Raw genomic sequence first — 19,941 nt, forward strand, 5'->3', positions numbered from 1 at the left:
TTACCCTTGGAGCTTGTCAACTGAAATGAAAGCCAGCCATCCTAGTCCCAACTAGGTCCATACAACTTCAAGGGCAAGATTATTTCCATTCGAGATAATATGTTCATCCTCCAGTGTGACATGTACTATTATCTCAATACTGATTGTGTGTCTGTCTGCAGTCGCTGAAACATCATGTTTAAATAATCTTCTTCCACATGTGGTCCTGCAGATAGGGTGAATGTGGACCCTCCTTGTGGATCCCAAAGCTGTTTCTGAAACCCTGAACTTCTTTTGACTGTGCTTTTCTAGCCAGAAAAAAAAAAAGCTCAAATAGTCCCCCTAGAATCCTTCAGGAAGAGAAGTTCACCTTTTAAACAATCACAGCCTCCCTTCCCCAGCTATTCAACGTCAACCAATTTTTCAAACTCTGAAGTGGAGCATCTCAAGGGCACAAGCTTATCTCCTGGACCTACTGATATTGCTTGCCCCTGCTTTTTTTAATCAGAGGTCAGCCACTGTATCAGGTCTTGATGTTGTGTTCCTTCAACCAAAAGGCCACTTCTGGTTCTCAAAAATGGGATTTTTTTTTTGATGTTGCAATCTTTCAAAAGGTAAATTCTTGCACCCAGAGACTTTGAGGAACAGGAAGTCACTATCCATTTTTGGCCAGCAAAAGTTCAGTGTAAGGATACTGGAGATGTTGAGTACCAGAGAAACATCCCTGAAGGGGCCTCATGTAGCCCCAGGGCTGTTTTAAATTAGTGTTCTATGTATGGAACGCAGTTGAAGAATATATATGGGAAAGCTCAAAGAGGGGGTTCAAACAGCATTGCTATATGGTTTTATGAAAGGACACTAATCTTCATTTAGACTGTTCAGAAGAGACTGATATATACACATCCAATTTTATTTAGTTTCCTGCTCTGTGATCACAAAGAGAATTTGTTCTTTTAGACACATACACTGATATGAAACTGCATTGTCCTACTGGATATACTTTGTATACAGGTCGCCCGCTCCATACACTGGCGCACCATACGTGGCTCATGGTTTGCACGGAAGCTGCACGGCAGTTAAATGAATGGGGCGTGAGCATATGCATTATTCATCTTACACGGGAGGGGGGGGAGGGTCTGAATGGATCCCCCATGCAAGGCAAGGCTTCACTGTATATTATCATATAATCTCACCTCTCTTTTCAGCTTTCCCCCCCATTGCTGAATGTTATCGGCCATACATTGAAAAGAACCATGTGCTGAAAGAGATTTGTTTGTTTTTAATTCATAATATTTGTATAGTATCCCATAATATAAAAGTCTCTGGTAAACAAACATAAAGACAATTTAGATCCAGAATGGAGCATAAAAAACATACAAGCTGAATCAACATATTATACAAGACTAACTTTATTTCAGTATAATGCCAGGTGTAGATGTTGATTGCATGATCGGCAGGTTGGTAGTTCGAGGCCCAGATGGTGCGTGATGGGATGAGCTCCCACCACTAGTCCCAGCTTCTGCCAACCTAATAGTTCGAAAGCATGCAAATGCAAGTAGATAAACAGGTACCATGTCAGTGGGAAGGTAACAGTGTTCTGTGCAGTCATACTGGCCACATGACCACAGTCATATTCATGTACAGTACAGTGTTGGTTTGAGCATTGGACTAGGACACTGGGGGACCTGTGTTTTAACCCTGGCTCAGCCATGTATACCCACTGGGTGACCTTCCACAAGCCACACTTTCCCAGCCTTAGAGATGGTAGTGGCAGCCCCTCTGATTAAACTTGCCAAGATAACCTTGTGACAGGTTTGCCTTAGGATCGCCATAATTTGGAAACAACTTGAAGACAGTTAACAAGGAAAACAGCAGTGTCCTTGAAAAACAATTTTATCTCTGAATATTTACAGCTAGACTTTTTAATATATATGCAAGACCTCTTGTAACTGAACTTGAACCTTACTTTGAATTTTTCCCATAATCTCTTTGAATTTAGGTTACTATAACAACAATACCAAGGTAGCTGTGAAGACTCTGAAGCCTGGCACTATGTCTGTGCAATCATTCTTGGAAGAAGCCAACCTCATGAAAACACTGCAGCATGACAAGCTAGTCAGACTATATGCTGTAGTCACCAAAGGGGAACCTATTTATATAATAACGGAATTGATGGCAAAAGGTGGGTATGATAGAAGTACAATTCTGTGTGGCAATGTTCAGTCACTTTCTGTTTTTAAAAATGGCCCAGGGAGTCCTACATGCATAGTGAAATTGTGCCACACACATTGCTTAGAGGAAATTGGGGTGAAATGCATAGTTTTTAGTTTTAGGTGGTCACGGTATGCCTCCCAACCTTCCACAGTTGCCCATCCTTGATGTCAGGCATATAATAAGAATACACTGTATAAACATATAACTGACAGTTTCATGTGGTGGATGAATGAACAAAGACATACAAAGAGATTAAAATGAGCTATTTTTTTTCACACAGCACATAGTTGAACTGTAGAACTCAATGATGCAAGTTGTGTTGATAGCCAGCAGCAGCTTGGATGGATTTAAAGGACAATTGGATAAATTCATGAACGATGGGGCTATCAGTAGTCAGGATGGCTGTTTATTACTTTAGTATCAGTATCTTCTGTGTATTAGTTGCTTCAGGGGACAAAATAGAAGGTGTAGTTGCAATCATATTCTACTAGTGCTTACTGTAGTTGATTGTTTAGCTCTGTGTGAGCAGAATGTAGGACTAGATAGACCTTTGGTCAGATCCAGCATGGGTGCCTTATATTTTTATGCAATGAAAACAGCAAATCAGATCGGTGCCATCTGTAACAATCAGCTATTTGTTTTGAATTAGGTCATACTGTATTCTGTATTAGCATGTGCAGTCCTATAGTTCAGTCCATCCCACTGAAGGATTGACCACTGTGGTTTGTCTGTCTAGTTTGCAAGTTTCATATCCAAAGATTATTAATGATGCATTTCTACAGTGCTTAATGCTATTTAACTTTGATAGGATGGTGGTATATGGCCAACATCAATATAATAACAAGTAGTTGACACAGTAATGATAAAACCAATTTAGTAAACGCACTGCATTACTGATAACTTGATAAGTCAGAATTTATGTGAGTTCCATTGATTCAGTGAATCTACTCAAGTTGAAACAAATAATTGGATTTAGGCCAGTATTTTTACTAAGATACAGTTGTTTTGAGACCTTATCTTAAATACCAGTGTCTGCTCATTTGAGGAATATAACTCATCCTTAGTGGAACAAAGATATTTTATAAGCCTCTTAACTTCTAACTTGAATGGGCAGTGCAGTTAATAGTTATTCTTTGGGACTGAAGGCATATCGTTACTAAAGTTTGGGAAGGGGCTTTGTGAAGTATGGCCTTCCAGGTTAGGAGACCCTATTCCAAGGAGAGTATACAGTTGGCCCTTCTTATACACGGATTCAAGCATACACGGTTTGAAAATGTTCCAAAAAATATAAATTTACCTTGATTTTCCATTTTTTATAAGGAACAGCATTTTGCTATGTCATTATATGTAATGGGACTTGAGCATACACGGATTTTGTTATACACGGGAGATCTTGGAACCAAACCCCAGCGTATAACAAGGGTCCACTGTACTTACATCTCTCTGGTGTTCTTTCACCAGTTATTTAGGCAGGTTTTTGGCAGCTGACTGGCAGCTGCTTAAATATCTTTTAAAGGACATGTGGTTCATGGTGGGGGAGAGGTATCATTGTGCTTTTTTTTTTTTAAATCCGTTCGGTTGCTGTTTCAATATGGTGGTTTAATTGTGTTTTAATATTATAAGTTACTGTATTTTTACTTATATATGCCAGAAACAAGCATCAGAAAGTATGGTTTGAAGAGGGTTTGAAAATGATGGCTTGGCTCAGATTTATTTATTTGATTTATTTCCCATCTTTCTCATAGGACTGGGACTCAAGGTTGTTAGTTATGCTGCCTTGCTGTACTGCCTTGAATCTGCATAAGAGAAAGATGGAAGAGAGATCAAATACATAAATAAATTTCCATCAAGCCATCATCTTCAAACCATAATTTTCTGATACTTGTTTACTGTCTGGTTACAATCAGATGTTACCCCAAAACATTGTTTAACTGCCTTTTGATGTGACATCTGAATTGAACTAGTGTTTTGATACTAAATTTGTAATGTAGAGAGATCTCGTAGCACCTTTGAGACTAACTAAAGAAAGAAATTGGCAGCATGAGCTTTTATAGACTTAAGTCTACTTCCTCAAATGTGTTTGGTTTGTAATGCCACAGATAAGCTAGTCTCTTCAAAAGAGTGATGTTGTAACTCTTTAAAAGTGTTACATGTAAACACTTTATCATTCATTCCTAATTGTTTGTTAAAGGTTCTCAAATCAAACAATGCTCCTTAAAACAGTAGAATGTCCATACTAGGGCTACATTTGTGACTATATCTTTTTAAAAATCATTTGAGTGCAACATGAAGCACATATAATTGTCTTGCAATATTATCATACGGTATCTTTTCCACTACACATAAACCCTATATATTGACCAAAAAAGCCTAGACCTTAAACCATCCTGGGCTTGGTTTTACAGAACAGAAATCCATTATATCAATAGTTTTGCTAGGGTTTTAAGTGTATAGTCCTAGCTTAAACATGCATAAATGAATATATCTCTTTCCCTCAAACATTAAAAAAACCTGTGCTTTATTTGCATTTCTTTCCAACTTGTTTTGTACTTTATATATATAGGCAGTTTACTGGATTTTCTGAAGAGTCCAGAAGGTGGAAAATTACTGCTTCCAAAGCTCATTGACTTCTCAGCTCAGGTAAACACTTGTGTGTGTGTGTGTGTGTGTGTGTGTGTGTGTGTGTGTGTGTGTATTTCCCAAGCATTGATTCATTATAGCAAAAATCTTTGGGAAAGTAACATTCTTATGTTGCAACATCAGCATTGTATAATACAGTTAGTATTCACCACAGTATGTACACAGAGATAGATATACACTTGATAAAAATTATATGCCTGTTGGCTGAGTACTAACATTCTGTATTATACAGTGTTGAAGTTGGAGTGCAATAACTTTTACTTTCCTAAAGACTTCTGCTATAGTACAATAATGCTTGTGAGGTATTATCCAGGAACTTTCTTCATGCAGGCATCACGTCTCTGACTATATATATATATAGGCTCATTTTTGCAGGTGCCTAGAAATCAGGTGCACTGAGGCATGCATTGTTCCTAAAGGCTTGGTATGATTTCCTTCTTTTAGATTCTAAATGTTTGTTTCTAAATGAATTTCTCCAGTGTTTATGGCCATTTAGAGAGTGCTTCCTGATTTTCTGAGGCAGATGGTATTATCTCTTATCAGTTCTGGGTTACCCTATCAGCACCCAGGAAAGTTTTGAAAAGGCAAAGATGGGTCAGTTACAGGTGGAATAATAGAATTAACCAGACTTCATAAATAGCAACCACAGTGCATAATGAAGCATAATGAAACAAGAAGGAAAGATTTTTCTACTGTAAAGTTCTCAGATGGCTTAGGAAAATAGCTGCTTACTATGCCTAGTGAATGAAATCCAAACCACAATGTAGCCATAGCACAGTGGGGTGGCACAGTAGCTTAGAATGGAACTAATGTCTAACCATTGATGAGGAGTGCTTGCTAAGGGAAGGGAAGGGAAGCACAAGACAAATAATGCTGGCTGTCTTTGTAGACAAAGTCTAGTTCCTGTATCTGGTGGGTAGACCCCAAGATATCAAACAACAGAGGCCTCTTCACATGTCCCAATACCATGGGGCTAGGTTGATGTGCACACATGAAGGGGCTTTCTCTGTAGTGGTACTTAAACTGTGGAACTTCGGACAAAGGAAGGAGCTTATCACATTAACAAGTAAGCCATCTTACCTCTTCCAGCTTGAAATCAGGATCCAGGATGCTCCAGAATGTTATCATACCTAAATCACTGCCAATCTAGCTGGGATGCCACCACCCAGATACATCCCGGGTCAAAGCCTCACTCAACCAGCACTTTTTCGAAGTCGGGAGCATCTGACTTCAAAAATTGGCTGGCTGAGTGAGGCTTCAACCCAAGATGTATTCAAGCAGTGGCATCCCAGCTAGATAGGTGGCTATTTAGGTATAGTAACATCCAAGGGCATCCTGGATTCTGAATACAAGCAGGAAGAGGTAAGCCAGCTTATTTGTTAATGCAATAAGCTCTGAAGTGAGGCTAGCTCCATCTCTGACCTTTAGCAAGCGGCTAAGATGATATTGTTCTTCATGGCTCTTGAAATTTCTTTGTTTTTTTTAACTTTTAGGGATTAAATTGTTTTTAAAGAGTGTTTGTTTTAGCAGTTTTTATCTAAGTACAGTATCTAATGTTTTAAATGTTCAGTTTTTCATGCATTAGGGCTCCTCTCAGCCCTGATGGAGAGAGATGATACAATAGAATAGGTCCTCTGTAACCATAGACTCAACCATCCATAGATTGAAAATATACCAAAACAAATATAAATTCCAAAAAGAAAAGCTGGATTTTGCCATTTTATATAATGGATACCATTTTACTATGCCATTGTATTTAATGGAACCATGTCCACATATCCACATGTTTTGATATCCATGGGGGTCCTGAAACCAAACCCCAGCAGATACCAAGGGCCCACAGTAAATGGCCCAAACAAAGTTGAAAGTGCTAGATCCTAATCAGATGTGACACACTGCAATAGCTAGCTGTCCCTTAGCTTCCTAACTCATAGAGATGTTCTTGTGCCAAACTAATATTTGACATATGCAGCAATACAGGAACTAAAATGGGCCTGCAGAGAAGATCCACTCCTACCACTTAGCAGTACAGGAACTAGTTGGCGGGTAGTGGTGCAATTCTAACTCAAAGATGTACCAGGTTTAGCAAGTTAGGATTAGGCACAAATTCTCTTCTGCCTGTACAAATGTTCTTCTGCCGACCGATCTCAGTTTTGCTGACAGTGCAATCTGCTCACAGAACTACTGCACTAGCTAAGATCTACCAGATTTTGTAATGGGGCAGTGGCAGTGGTAGGGGAGGTGCTGGCTGTTGTTGAGGCTCCAGCTAGTAGCAGCTGACCTGCAAAGCAGCTAGTCTCGGCTGGCAACCAGCAGCTTTCCTTCCTCTATCAAGTGGGGAACTGCCACTTGGCTACCGATTTTCCTTGCCTGCCTCTACTCAGCAGCTGACTGACAGGGAAGCTTGACTCCAGCTGAGCAACTCCAGCAAAGCTGTAGGGGGAGAGATCAATTACATTTTTTTAAATGATGCCCTTCTCTACTCAATATTAGTCATGGGAGTGGCAACACTGGATCTAGACACAGATCTGTGGGGTCAAGCAGAAGCTCTGAATGAAGCAGGATTGCTCCATGGAAGGGGCCTGGGCTTAGTCAGTGACCATTTGCCTTCGCACCTCTCCCAAATAGCAGATACTGCACACATACAGTGGACCCTTGTTATACGCTGGGGTTTGGTTCCAAGATCCCCCGTGTATAACAAAATCCATGTATGCTCAAGTCCCATTACATATAATGACATAGCAAAATGGTGTCCCTTATGAAAAATGGAAAATCAAGGTAAATTTATACTTTTTTGGAACATTTTCAATCCGTGTATGCTTAAATCCGTGTATAAAAAATCCGTGTATAAGAAGGGCCGACTGTACTTACATTTGTGCTTAAACATCTCACACTTATTTGACAGGTTGGGGATATAACAGTGCTGCATTTTTATGCTTTCCACTTTTTGACAGTGCCTTGGTCACTAACCTGTTGAATAAGCATTAAGTATTGTATTTTTTTATCCAAATAAAGTCCTTGAACATGTTTTATCAACCCAGTGCAGAACAGGAAACAATAGCATTCTTTGTAACCCATGCTGAGTGGAGTTCTTGCCCCTTTCTGCTGGTGCAGAGAGGGATTCAAATTGATTTGGCAAAACAGTAAAAGTCCTCTGCAGAGGTGAGGCTTTTACTACAGAGGGGAAATGCAAAGAAGCCAAAGGTGGGGAAGTCAAGAAGTAATGTTGGGAAGAGAAATGCATTCTACAGTATCTGTAGTTGTTCAGGAAGCTCTTGCATCTTCCTCATCTTTACAAATGGCTTTCATTTTCTTTAGGACAAATAGCAGCTGGTCAGACTTCACCTACTCTTTTCTTTGTTGATTCTGAGATCAAGCACAATGAAAAGAAAATATATATATATAAAGGGAAGAAGGGGAAAGGTTGGGCTACGTGTTATTTTAAATAAAAAAACCCTATTTAAACCAATGTTTACCACAGGGCACAATGCTACAAAGCAACATGTCCTGTAACAAATATCCCTTGAACATGATGATCTTAATTTCCTGTTGCAAACATTGACCTCATTTTGGCCTAAAATTGTTGTCATAGTAACAGAACTCACTTCTTTTAAAAAAAAACCCTCTAGATTTTTTTCTCTGTTTATTTTCTTTCTTTCTTTTTTTTACTGTGACTTATTTGTTTGTCAAAAAACCCTAAAGCATACAGAGTAGGTCACAATTACCAGGGTGTATTTTTTTTAAAGCAATTGTTTTGAAACAGAAAATTGAATGTAGATTTGAATATTTCACAAACATAATTTAAAACAGCATTTCCCAGACATTTTACCGAAAACTCATCAGATCCAAATCCAGATTGTTGCCTTACTCTGTGAAATATTTATTTTCCTTTCTGTTGCTGTTACCTTATCATCATCATTCACTATTGATGGGAGTTTAACTTATCCTCAAAAGTTATGGCAACTCACCTTTTGGAAGAATACTGGCATTCAGCACCTGGCATCATGCACTTGGTTGGTCATAACTTGCTGAATTAATATTGTACATGATGAATTGTGACTGAACTGCTCCTGTGGATTACGACTTGTGTTTAGAGATTAATTCTCTTTTCTTAACCATCATAGTCTGCATGAAAGGGCAGTTTGAAGGACTCTGCGTTAGCATGCACTTTTGCTTGCCTTCAGAAATTGCATTTACCCATGCTTTGTTTTTTGATTGCAACACAAGCTTCCTTTATAACTCTAATTGCTGAGCATACACCTCTAAGGAAATATTGTCATTCAGTGTGTTAATGGGTCCCATGCTGAGAGAAAGGCAGCACACATATGCAACATTAATATTTGGGGGGAAAGGAATACAAAAACAAATTAATTCCTCATAGCATCTAGATTAGGCATCATATGTTATACTATTCTGTCCCTGAAAAGGATTCTCGGGTCCCAGGCTGATGCTGAAAAGAAGCATTATGAAGTTGCATGCATGTCATCAGTTTTTACTGCATACAGTATGAGGAGATGGCTCTCGAATCCAGTTTTAGACATAAGCCTAATTTTGTCAGTTTCCTTCTTTTAAAAAAGTATGTATTATCACGATATCCAGTGACATATATTAATAATTAGTAGTACTGTCATTTTTCTTTTTTTCTTCCCCTGTTAAACCTGAAAAAAAAAAAAAGAATTTCTGCTAGCTATATAGGACAAGAATCACTAGTAGGGATCCCCAAACACATGAAGGCTGGCATGCTGTTAGTGGCATGTACAGATCTACATCAGTCTTATACCTGCATATTCCTTTTTTGGTTGTTGAACAGGCTGGTATACCTTTTCCTCAGCAACAACTAAAACCCACCCAGGCTTACCATACAACTGCTGTAACCCCACTGAAGCCATTCTGTGTCTGATGGAGAGTGAGAGGGATAAAAAAACAACCATCTGGCTATGTCTCCATAGCTTGGTGTGAAGTGATTGCAACATGGATGATATAACCATTTCATATCTGGCTACGGGGAGATAGATGTCATTCCAACCCAAACCAACCCAGAAATGGTGTGGATTGACCAACACTAGCCAGTGTTTATTGTTGATTAAATCCCATCTGGCTTTCCCACTTTGAGAAGTTTTTCCCCCCTAACTGCCACATCATATTCAATTGCCGCCACTTCCTCTGCTAGGGCATGTGTCGTAATGACTATACCCAGGTAGTTGGAGAAATACGCCCATAAAGACAATGCACCGTTAGCTAATTGTTGAATGAATGTAAAACTGACTCCCTTTTATACTCTTTCTTTTTCTTTTTATCCAACTTGGGGAGACGCCCTTCCTTGCCATCTGGCTTAAACAGTGAGAAAACATCCACGTAATAGCCATTCAAGATTTTCTCCCTAGTTCTCATGTCTAAATGGATGCCTGGAGAATCCTTGTTGAATTAATGTAAATGTATGTAAATACATTTAATGTAAAATACACTGCCACCATCCTCACTCTCTTCCTGTTCCCAAGCACTTCTGGAGCCCATAACTGCCTGACCCCCTTTTACCCTTCTCCTAATTGCCCATGAAGGGATATGTGGGCTGCAGCCCTCCAATATTCAGTCCTTTCTAGGCATTCATCCTCAGAGGACCCACTTGTTGATCCAATGCTGTCTGAATCCTCCTTATTGCTAGACTTCCTGCACCTCTTGGCCCTTCCCCCTTTCTTCTGCTTACTTGCCTGCTCCACACACAATGGCTCCTCATTTAAGTTAGCAGTGCTCTCACTACTGCTGCCTGATGGCAAGTGTAGCCTTTGCCAGCCCCATGATTTCTGCTTTAATTGACACTAATGTGCTGCTTTCTTGAGATCCCACATCTGGCAAAATGATTGCTGATGCTACCTCCAGCCACTCCAAATTCCCCACCAGTTTCTCCAGTGATTCTGACATGCCTTCCAGCACTGCTGTATTACTGGATGCTACTCTGGAACTCAATGCTCAAGAAGTCTCATCACTGTGTGTCCTTCATGAAGATTTTGGCTGGTGCCAGATTTGTCCAGGATGTCTGTACCCAGCCTGCCCGCCCCCATGTGCTTCCTGTATCATATTCTGCACCTTCTTGGGAGGCATTGCTCTGGTTGACCTGCACTCAAGAGAAAGTCAAAACAAGCACCTGCCAATTTTCACTTATCCTGCTGTGCCCCTGCTGTTACAAATGCACACAGTGAGATCAACTGTTTTAGGATGTAGTAAAACAGGTTAGCAAGTTATCATGCACTGCATGTGCCCCATAAGGTACTGGCGCAGCCTTCTTTCCGCTGCACCTACCAGAGCCCTGCCACTTGCCCCAGGAATACAAGCCACCCTTTTCCTGAATTTAATTCTGATTTAAAACAGAAAAAATAAAATCAGCAGGAGCTCACTGAGAGTTCTTTGTATACTGTACTTCCAGCTGAATTTGCCCCAAATGATAAAGAAATTGGGAGGAGGGGTACAGGAGGCAACATGGAGATTCCAAGTTAATACAGGCTGACTGGAATGTGAGGAAAAGGGTGAGGCATAGCCCAGCTATTGCCAAATGGGGAAAAAAGTAGTGGGGGAAGAGAAATCAAATGGAATAACAGGCTAACTAGAAAAAATGCTCTCCTGAGCTCTTATAAGGACTGTGTTGTTGCTGCTGCTGCTGCTGACAAATATTGCAAGTTATCCTGGGGCCCTCTCCTGCTCTGGCACCACTTCTGGGAATCATGATGAATGGCTGTTTGCTTGCTGCAAGTCTGGCTCTCTCCGACGCTGCTTTGTTACCTTAAATCCACAAGCATGAGAGGGAGCATGAAATTTATCCCACACACACACCTGACCAGAGTGAAACCTCTATTTTTGTCAGTTTGAATTCACTGGTTAGCTGTTCCCGCTTCCCCCAATGGCTATGCCAAGCTGTTCAGTCCCTAGGAAGATGGAGCTGGCGATGCCATGCCTAGTATACCAATGGCATTCAGTCTGCCGCACAAAATAGCCACATGATATGTAACTCAAAACTTTTTTCTGGTTTGTTTGTTTTTAAAACAAACATATCCTTAGCTGTAATTTGAAAAGTGGTTTTGATATGGAGAAGAGCTGTCTTATGCTTCTGGACCAATCAAGTCCATTATTCTCTCCACCCAGTGGTCGTCCCGGTGCTTGTGGGAAGCTCATAAGTATGACTTAAGTGTAAAAGCACTTCCCACTCCTCTTCCATAGCAATAGATATTCAATGGCAAACTGGATTTGAACTGGCCAGTAGTTCAGATAGAGGGCACTCCTCTGTAAAGCAAGGTACATGGACACTGCTTGCCCCCTTTCCAAAGTTCATGCAAAGTCAGAAAATCTTAGGTTTTGTGCACTATATCTCCTTGCAAAAGATCTGGTACAAAAGATGTGCACTTTTAAATGTACAATAGGAAATACCACTGGTATTTTTCCATTTCCTGGTCCCCAAAAAGAGGAACAAGGAAAACATGCAGTTTCTTATTTATAGATGCTGATCTGCATATCAGATAACAAGGGGACATTTTACAGACGATGCAGATATTTATAGTATTTATTTATAATATGCAGCTCTATCATTTTCCTAAGCTCAGTTTTAAGCTATGTTAGCCCTGCTGAGATGTGTGTGTGTATAAATGAGATTTAAATTGTTGTGCAATTTTATTGTTAACAAAAGTCTAAATCCAATTGGACTTGGGTGGCACATTGGTAAGTTCTGAAGTAAAGCTGAACTGAAATCTTTGTGCTGATGCCTCTCTGAAACATCAGTCCTTCTCCTGTCCTGTCTGGATCAGGTGGCACTCTGCTTGTGAATCATGCAATTATAGAGTTTGTCAGGATGCACCTGATCTAACAGATTTTAGGCTGTTATGGTCTGTATGGAATATAGGAGCCCTGATGGCACAGTGGTTAAATGCCTATACTGCAGCCACAATCCCAGGGCTCCAGGTTTACCTGGGCTTCCATCCTTTCGTAGGTCAGTAAAATGAGTACCCTTCTTAGAGAGTGCTCAGTTCAATATGAAACCATATAGAAATGTAAATGCTTTTGTTATTGATAGGTTATTTAGAGGCCTTCCATGGCATTCCTTAGATAATTCTAAAAGCCTCACTGTAACTTCACCTAGCTTCCTCGCCTTAGACTTATAAATCATATAATGAACCTAAGGGTGGAGTTTTAAAACAGGCATGGGAAAATCATAGTGTCCCACATAGTGTCCCACATCCCAAGGTTGTTTTTGTCTCTAGCTGTCCTATCCCCTCTAAACTATCCTTTTTCTAGCCAAAATGGGGAAGTTGACTATCTTCAAAGGTTCAAGGGACAGTAATTTCCTTTTCAATAGGTTGCAAAAACTGTAATCAAGCGATTAAAAGACTAGGTCTTGGAAGGGCAGCTATGATGGAAGTAGACGAGATCCTAAAGTATAAAGATATATCATTGAATAGTATGATTGTCCATGCTGTAGTACTTCCAGCTTCTACATATTCTTCTGGCTGTTTTACTTAACTCCTTCCCAGGATTGATTTCAATGAGGCACGGAGTGGGATTGTGGGGGAGTGGAAGGCAGCATTAGGAAATCCAGGTTCTGAAAGTCAAGTACTTGCTGCTTCTGGCTGTCTTAGTTAACTCCTTTCCAGGATGGATTTCAATCAGAGGAGGAGGAGGAGGCAGCGGCAAGCCCCCCAGCATCATGCCTACATTTTTCATGCTTTCTGGGAATGTGCCAGCTGCCCTTTCCAAGCCAAGTCACAGCAGAAGCAGGGAGAATCTGTCCTGGCCACCTGCAGCTTCCCTTTCAAGCCTCCTTTACTGTCCTGAGACTGCTTCTCAGCCTGGTTTAATCGCAATTGAACATTTTAAAAAAATTAAATGTTTCTCCATTTCAATCCTCAGATGCTGAAACCCACAGATACCAAGGGCCCACTGTACTTTAGAATTATTTGTGGAAAAACAAAAGTAGCAGACAAAATACAGTACAAAATTTAATATTCTTCAATTTTTTGTTGCAGATTGCAGAAGGGATGGCGTACATCGAGAGAAAAAACTACATACATCGGGATCTCAGAGCAGCTAATGTTCTAGTTTCAGAGTCACTGATGTGCAAAATTGCTGATTTTGGACTTGCTAGAGTAATTGAAGATAATGAATATACAGCCAGGGAAGGTTTGTAACCCTTCATACTTCTTATATAATTGTATTTCCCATAACAGTTCATTAACAAAGTGGCCACTTTGTTAACTGTTTCTAATGAAATCTATGTACATGCAGCTCTGTCTTCTTTATTAGTCCAGGAGCAATTACAATAGGAAAGAGTAAGCCTGGCAGTTAATACTTTCCATTGGTGGGATAAGAAGGCAAAACTGCCATAGGTAATATGAGCCCACCCTTCCAATTCCATATACAGAAGTTGATCAAACTGGCAGCTGAAAATGAGTTCAGTACTTGAGAATAGACAACATGTTTTATTGTACTTGAGAGCAGCAAGGTTATATAAGGGATGCAGGCCATGCTGTGTAACACACATAATTCTGTCTTCTAACACAAGGGTGGGGAACTTCTTTCAGCCTAAGGGCTGAATTCAGTCTCAGAAAAGTTCTCAGAAGTCACATTTCAGTGGATGGTATGACCAAATGGAAAAGGGTGGGATTAAAGCTCTTACTGCCAGTAATTAAGCCTTGGAATAAGCATCTGACCTTTTAGAATGGAGAGGAACTCATGTAAAAGCTGGGAAATCATTGAACAATGATGTTATGGTGAAGATAGTGGGGCTGTCTAGGACATCATAGAGTTCCAGATTGGGAAACCAGTTATTTCCTATACCTCACTGGCTTTCCTTGTCCCATAGCAATTGTCTGACACAAGGACTTCGCTCTGACTAAATCTAGGGTAGACCCATAGAAGGAAAAAATACAGAAAATCTCCATCTACATATAGGTTACTGCTCTAATTCTTCTCTGAATCCTTTCCAGTTGCTCAGCTTAGCTTCCATGTATAAATAATTTAAATGGTTTCATAAATTAAATCTATTCATTATGTGTTTTCATCGCCTTTTAGGTGCAAAATTCCCTATCAAGTGGACTGCACCCGAAGCCATTAACTATGGTTCCTTTACTATTAAGTCCGATGTGTGGTCCTTTGGTATTCTTCTGTACGAAATAATTACTTACGGGAAAATCCCTTATCCAGGTATGCACTCTTTTTGGTTAAATTTTCTATTATTTATGGGCGCTTTATACAGAAGCCAAAGCTAGTTTAATAATAAGCATTAAAACTTGCTTCCTCTTGGTGAAAGGAGCAGGAATAAGAGGAGGAAAGGCTAAGGCTATCCTGTTAGTTACATGGAAGTGCAAGTCCACAGGAAGGTTTTGTGTGTGTGTGTACCCATACACACATTGATCATTGCAGAGGCTGTTATTCTCTTCTTCCCTCTGTAATGTCAGAAGCCCCCTCATTATGCTGCAATATACTCTCCCCACAGCCATTCTGTTGTCAGTAGGGATTGGAGAAGCATCTCACAGTGTTCCTATAGCCAGAGACCAATTGGTGACCGCAATAGATTTTGGTGGAAGATGTCCTTGGTCTACATTTTGCTATGAGGATGTAGAAACCCCTGCATATGGCTATACAAAAAAGGAAGACATTTCCAGGTGGAGAACTTCCTACTGCTAGCAGTCAAAAGATATAGTGGTGTGATTGTTTTTTCTCCCTCCATAACATATTTTTCTGTGCTAGAAAAAAAGGTGAAAAACACAGGGGTTGCAGATTGATGTTGATATTGTGTGAAGTCACTCATACAATTTTATGACGTGGACAGTGTAATCTAATGCTATCCCCCCAACGCCCAGGCTTGAAAGTGTTGCTCATGCATCTGTCTACATGCTTTAGTCCAAAGCAACTTGATTAAATACATTTTTGTTTGCATTGTTTCAGGTATGAGTAACTCTGAGGTAATGGTAGCTCTTCAGCGTGGATACCGTATGCCACGCATGGAGGCCTGCCCAGTTGAGCTTTACGATATCATGAAAACATGTTGGAAAGATAAAGCAGAAGAGAGACCAACGTTTGAATATTTACAGAGTGTCCTTGACGACTTCTACACAGCTACAGAAGGACAATACCAGCAGCAACCATAGAATGAACTCCGGTGTCTGCCTCTGTTTGGCATAAACCTCTTAATAGGACAATATGGTTCAGCCAGTTATTTTCATGCATTTGGATTTGCTGATTGCTTATGGCGCCTGAGATTGGAGGGCACACATGGACAATGAGAACATTCGGCCTCAGTGTTGCAGTCTCCTATTGATGTTCTCTTCACATTTTACTTAAACATCTAGACACTATAGCCTTTGACACACTGCAAGACCAAAAAGCCACTCTAACACAAGCTAATGTATAAAGACACGATTACAAATGTAATGAACAGAAAGAAAAATTCTCAAAAGTAATCAGAGCTCACACAAGTGAGTTCTAGGCTTGTTGTAGATCCAAAATAGATGCTATGGGAAAGATGTATATATAAGCCCTGCTGGGGAAAAAAGTGTTCTGAACAGAGAAGTTGCTGAGGCTGAAGCAGTGCATAACTACTTTGTTTTTCTGGCATTCCCTTTGCAGTAAAATCGACATATGCAAGCTGCTTCTCCATCTGGAAAATAAGATTGAGGTGGCAGGGTTTTTTGTTTTGTCCAAGTCATAGATGTAAAACCACCTTGGAGGGCTAACTTGCCCCTCTATTCATTTTATTAAAACTGTTGGCCTCTGCAATGTTTCATATCAAATAGTATTCACACACCTTTCCTAGATCGCATCTAATTTGGTTTGCAGATTTAATGCAATTATCTCCTAGTATTCCTTCTAAATTTGGTTAGGTGAAGAGAGCTGCTGAAATGTCTAAATTAATGTAAGGGGTTTTTGTTTAGTTTTTAAGAAACACAATATTGTGTTGATGTAGTGCAGAAGTGGGCAAAGTGCAACCATCCTGATGTTTTTGGATTATATCTCTCAATATCCCTCTTGGTTGGTATATACTGGCTATAATCAATGGAAACAGTAGTCTAAGAATGCCTGGAGGACCACATGTTGTGGTGTGCTAAATTGGAAAGGGGGGAGCACAATTTTAACCATGGAACTGCTTCTCTTGCATCACCTCTCTTCGCTCTCATATGCCAAAGCACTTTATCATTCAAAAGCCCTATGTGAAGAATCCAAACAGCAGTTTAACCATTTATTGGCAATAACAGATGATACCAAAGGAATATGTACTGTATGTGGCTTAGTTAGCTTTTTAAAGTAGGAAATTGATAAAATGTTACAGAAGTGTTCACTGTCTTTTCTGTCTATGTGGTCCAAACCAAAACTGCCTGTTTAGAGGCAATGTTTTAAAATCCATAGTACTTAATGTGCTGTAGTTAACAGTGCCAAAGAATATAGTTTCACTTCATTCTGAAGTTTTGACAATATTTTGTGAAGTTTGAGCTATTGGATTATCACCTTTGCCTGTGCAGTTTATTAACATCTTGTCCAATATTCTGTTCAGTATAAAAAGCACAACTATGATCATGTTCTGCTAAAGTCACTACCAAAGTCTTCTGTTCTATATATATTACATTATCAGAGAAGAAATACTGTATACTTGAAAATCAGGCTTAGAAGCATTGGTTGTGGTGAAACAGGGTTCAGATCATTTTTTTTCTTGATCATACTAATGACTGGAAGGACAGTGCTACTGAAGAATTTTTCTAAAATGCTTACTTACAAATTGGTTATTAGAGAATCATGATCCTAATTGTGTTCAGCTTTAAAAACCAATGTGATTATTGTACACATGCAGTTTACTATTTCTAAATGAAGAAATCCAGTTGACAGACTGATAATCAGATTGTTAACATGTAAATACTTTAGTTTTATTGTGATTTTAATTAATAAATATTCTTGAAAATATGACACAAGTAGATATGAACTTGTCCTAAGTTGTTAACATATAAAGGATGTGCATCCATTACAAATGAATGTTTGTTGTGGGTTTATCCCTCCCTTAATCCACCAAGTCCTTTGTGTGTGGTATAGCTCTTAAAATAATGTAAAATGAGCAGCCAAAGCAATTTTTAACAATGCTTAGCATGCTGTCAGTGAATTACATTGCAGTAGGTTGGATGCAGCTCACTTTTTGAGTTGTTGTGGAGCATTCCCTATGAACTGAAAAATAACGAAAATCACACAAACCCACCTATTCTCACCTACTGCCCCCTGCAACCCAGCCATTTCTTGGCTGGTGTAGAGCAAGGGACAAGTATCCAGCGATTATCGTATAGTTGAATGCAGATCAATGACATAATCCACAGGGATCTCCAGAGGGACCCTGTGAACCTGCACCAGCTCACAGATAACCACTTCAGATAATGTACTCTTTTCCTGAGATCCTTTCATGCTACAGAATTTTACCACTTGGGTTCCACTTTAACTGCCATACCCCCATCCTGTGGTATTCTAGGATGTTCTGTTTAAGTAAGGACTCCGCAATAGGATCGCCACATGCCAGAAACTACTTGAAGGCACACAACAATATAAACATCATCAAAAATAATTTCTTGTAGCTTAATGGTTAACTAAAATGCATTAGCCCCTTTCTGCTAACTTTCCTAATCTCTGGCTGGCTGAAGACTAATCCAGCCCATGTCCTGAGTCTATCCTATCCTTGGTATATACCAGTGCTACCCAAGGTGCAGTTACCTGGACCAATGTCATACTGCAAGTGATCAGTTGTCAGTGTGCAGAGAAGGTTTTTATTGGGGGGGGGAGATTATTACCCAAGGGGCTAAAATATGACCCTGTCCCTGGTACATTAAGAAATCTGGGGGAATATTGCCTCCTACATCTGATAGCCTGACGAACATGGATATATTACAGTACAATTTGGAATCACTGAAGCAAAGAAATTTTAGAAGCAAATAGTGATGTTTCACTTTCAGCATGTGCTATGCCTGTGACCTAGTTTGTGAGGGAACTGACAAATGAACTGACTATTCAGATTTAGTACATATAATCATTAGAACTTTAACAGGTAGTTATGGCGCTAACTACTGGTTCTATGTTACTGGTACTAACATTTAGTGCTAAGTAGGAAGAGTAGGAAAACAAGAAGACTAAAACTTTATTTCTTAACCTTTTCTTAAAGTTTTACCTTATTTTATATTGCATCTCTCAAAATTTACTTACTGCCACTTGTCAAATATTGGAAAACAATTTTTATTAAGAAATATATCAAATAGCAGTTCTACACATTTCCAGTCAATTCCTTCTCAAATAAAGCAGTTCAGTCCAATAACAGAGTAACATGCTTGCTAACACGTTTTGCAACAATTGTGCAACTGAAATAATTGCCTTTTAAGATCTGTACATTATCTGCATTCTTAGTAGTGAAAAGTTCCAAAACATGACAGAGTGCAAGAAAAACACAAGAAAGGTGCATTAAAAAGTGTGCTTGATGCTAACATAATCTAATACTATAGAGCAGAAAGGAATATCTGTGGCAGACTAACCAAGGATTCTTCAACAAAACTTGGCATTTTATTTTTCACCATGTTAGGCTACATGTTGACTGGCTTTGTTACATTTGCCCTGTGTAGGGAAAACTATGATAGATAAATCAGTCCAGTACCTGAAGTAGCTACAGTAACATACCTAAAAAAAATCCCTTTTATTCTTTTATGTTATGAGTTGGTGCCAGTCTGTATAAAGCAGTAGGTGAACTCTCTGATTTTTCTGGATCTTTACTTCTGGATGTGTTAGGGACATCTGCAACTGTGTATTTCAGATTTGCAAAGAAGCCCTTCTTGACTTTCTGGTACTTAAGGTCATCTGTGCTTAGGAGCCTTTTGCTTTCTTCTAGTTGTTCTTGCAGAAGAGTTACTGTAGCTTCAAGATCATGGCCATGTTCAGCCCAGTTTTGGAGGCCTTTGATTTCTTGTTCCTATTAAAACATCAAAGATGACCAGAAATAGGATTGTTGTTGTGTGCCTTCAAGTTGTTTCTGACTTTTGGTGACCCTATCATGGGGTTTTCTTGGCAAGTTTCTTCAGAGAGGGTTTGCCATTGCCATCCTCTGAGGCTGAGAGA

The 19,941-nt window shown here is 39.6% G+C and overlaps 2 protein-coding genes across 8 annotated transcripts in view; one reads left to right on the forward strand and one right to left on the reverse strand.

Moving 5' to 3' along the window:
* LYN (LYN proto-oncogene, Src family tyrosine kinase) overlaps positions 1 to 17,769 on the forward strand; it is a 63,486-nt gene extending 45,717 nt beyond the window's left edge. For all 7 annotated transcript variants that reach the window (XM_042462733.1, XM_042462729.1, XM_042462730.1 and 4 more), the window contains exons 9-13: positions 1,979 to 2,161; positions 4,757 to 4,833; positions 13,839 to 13,992; positions 14,884 to 15,015; positions 15,760 to 17,769. In XM_042462733.1, the coding sequence (XP_042318667.1) occupies positions 1,979 to 2,161; positions 4,757 to 4,833; positions 13,839 to 13,992; positions 14,884 to 15,015; positions 15,760 to 15,962 (749 nt within the window). In that variant the 3' untranslated portion in view covers positions 15,963 to 17,769. The remainder of the gene's footprint in view (positions 1 to 1,978; positions 2,162 to 4,756; positions 4,834 to 13,838; positions 13,993 to 14,883; positions 15,016 to 15,759) is intronic.
* Positions 17,770 to 19,055: 1,286 nt separating this feature from the next.
* Positions 19,056 to 19,941, reverse strand: part of LOC121928262 (kinesin-like protein KIF20A) — a 38,217-nt gene continuing 37,331 nt past the window's right edge. The window contains exon 17 of the mRNA XM_042462726.1: positions 19,056 to 19,795. Within this exon, the coding sequence (XP_042318660.1) occupies positions 19,523 to 19,795 (273 nt within the window). The 3' untranslated portion in view covers positions 19,056 to 19,522. The remainder of the gene's footprint in view (positions 19,796 to 19,941) is intronic.

The sequence above is a fragment of the Sceloporus undulatus genome, chromosome 4 (assembly GCF_019175285.1).
Source record: "Sceloporus undulatus isolate JIND9_A2432 ecotype Alabama chromosome 4, SceUnd_v1.1, whole genome shotgun sequence".
NCBI classification, from domain to species: Eukaryota; Metazoa; Chordata; class Lepidosauria; order Squamata; family Phrynosomatidae; genus Sceloporus; species Sceloporus undulatus.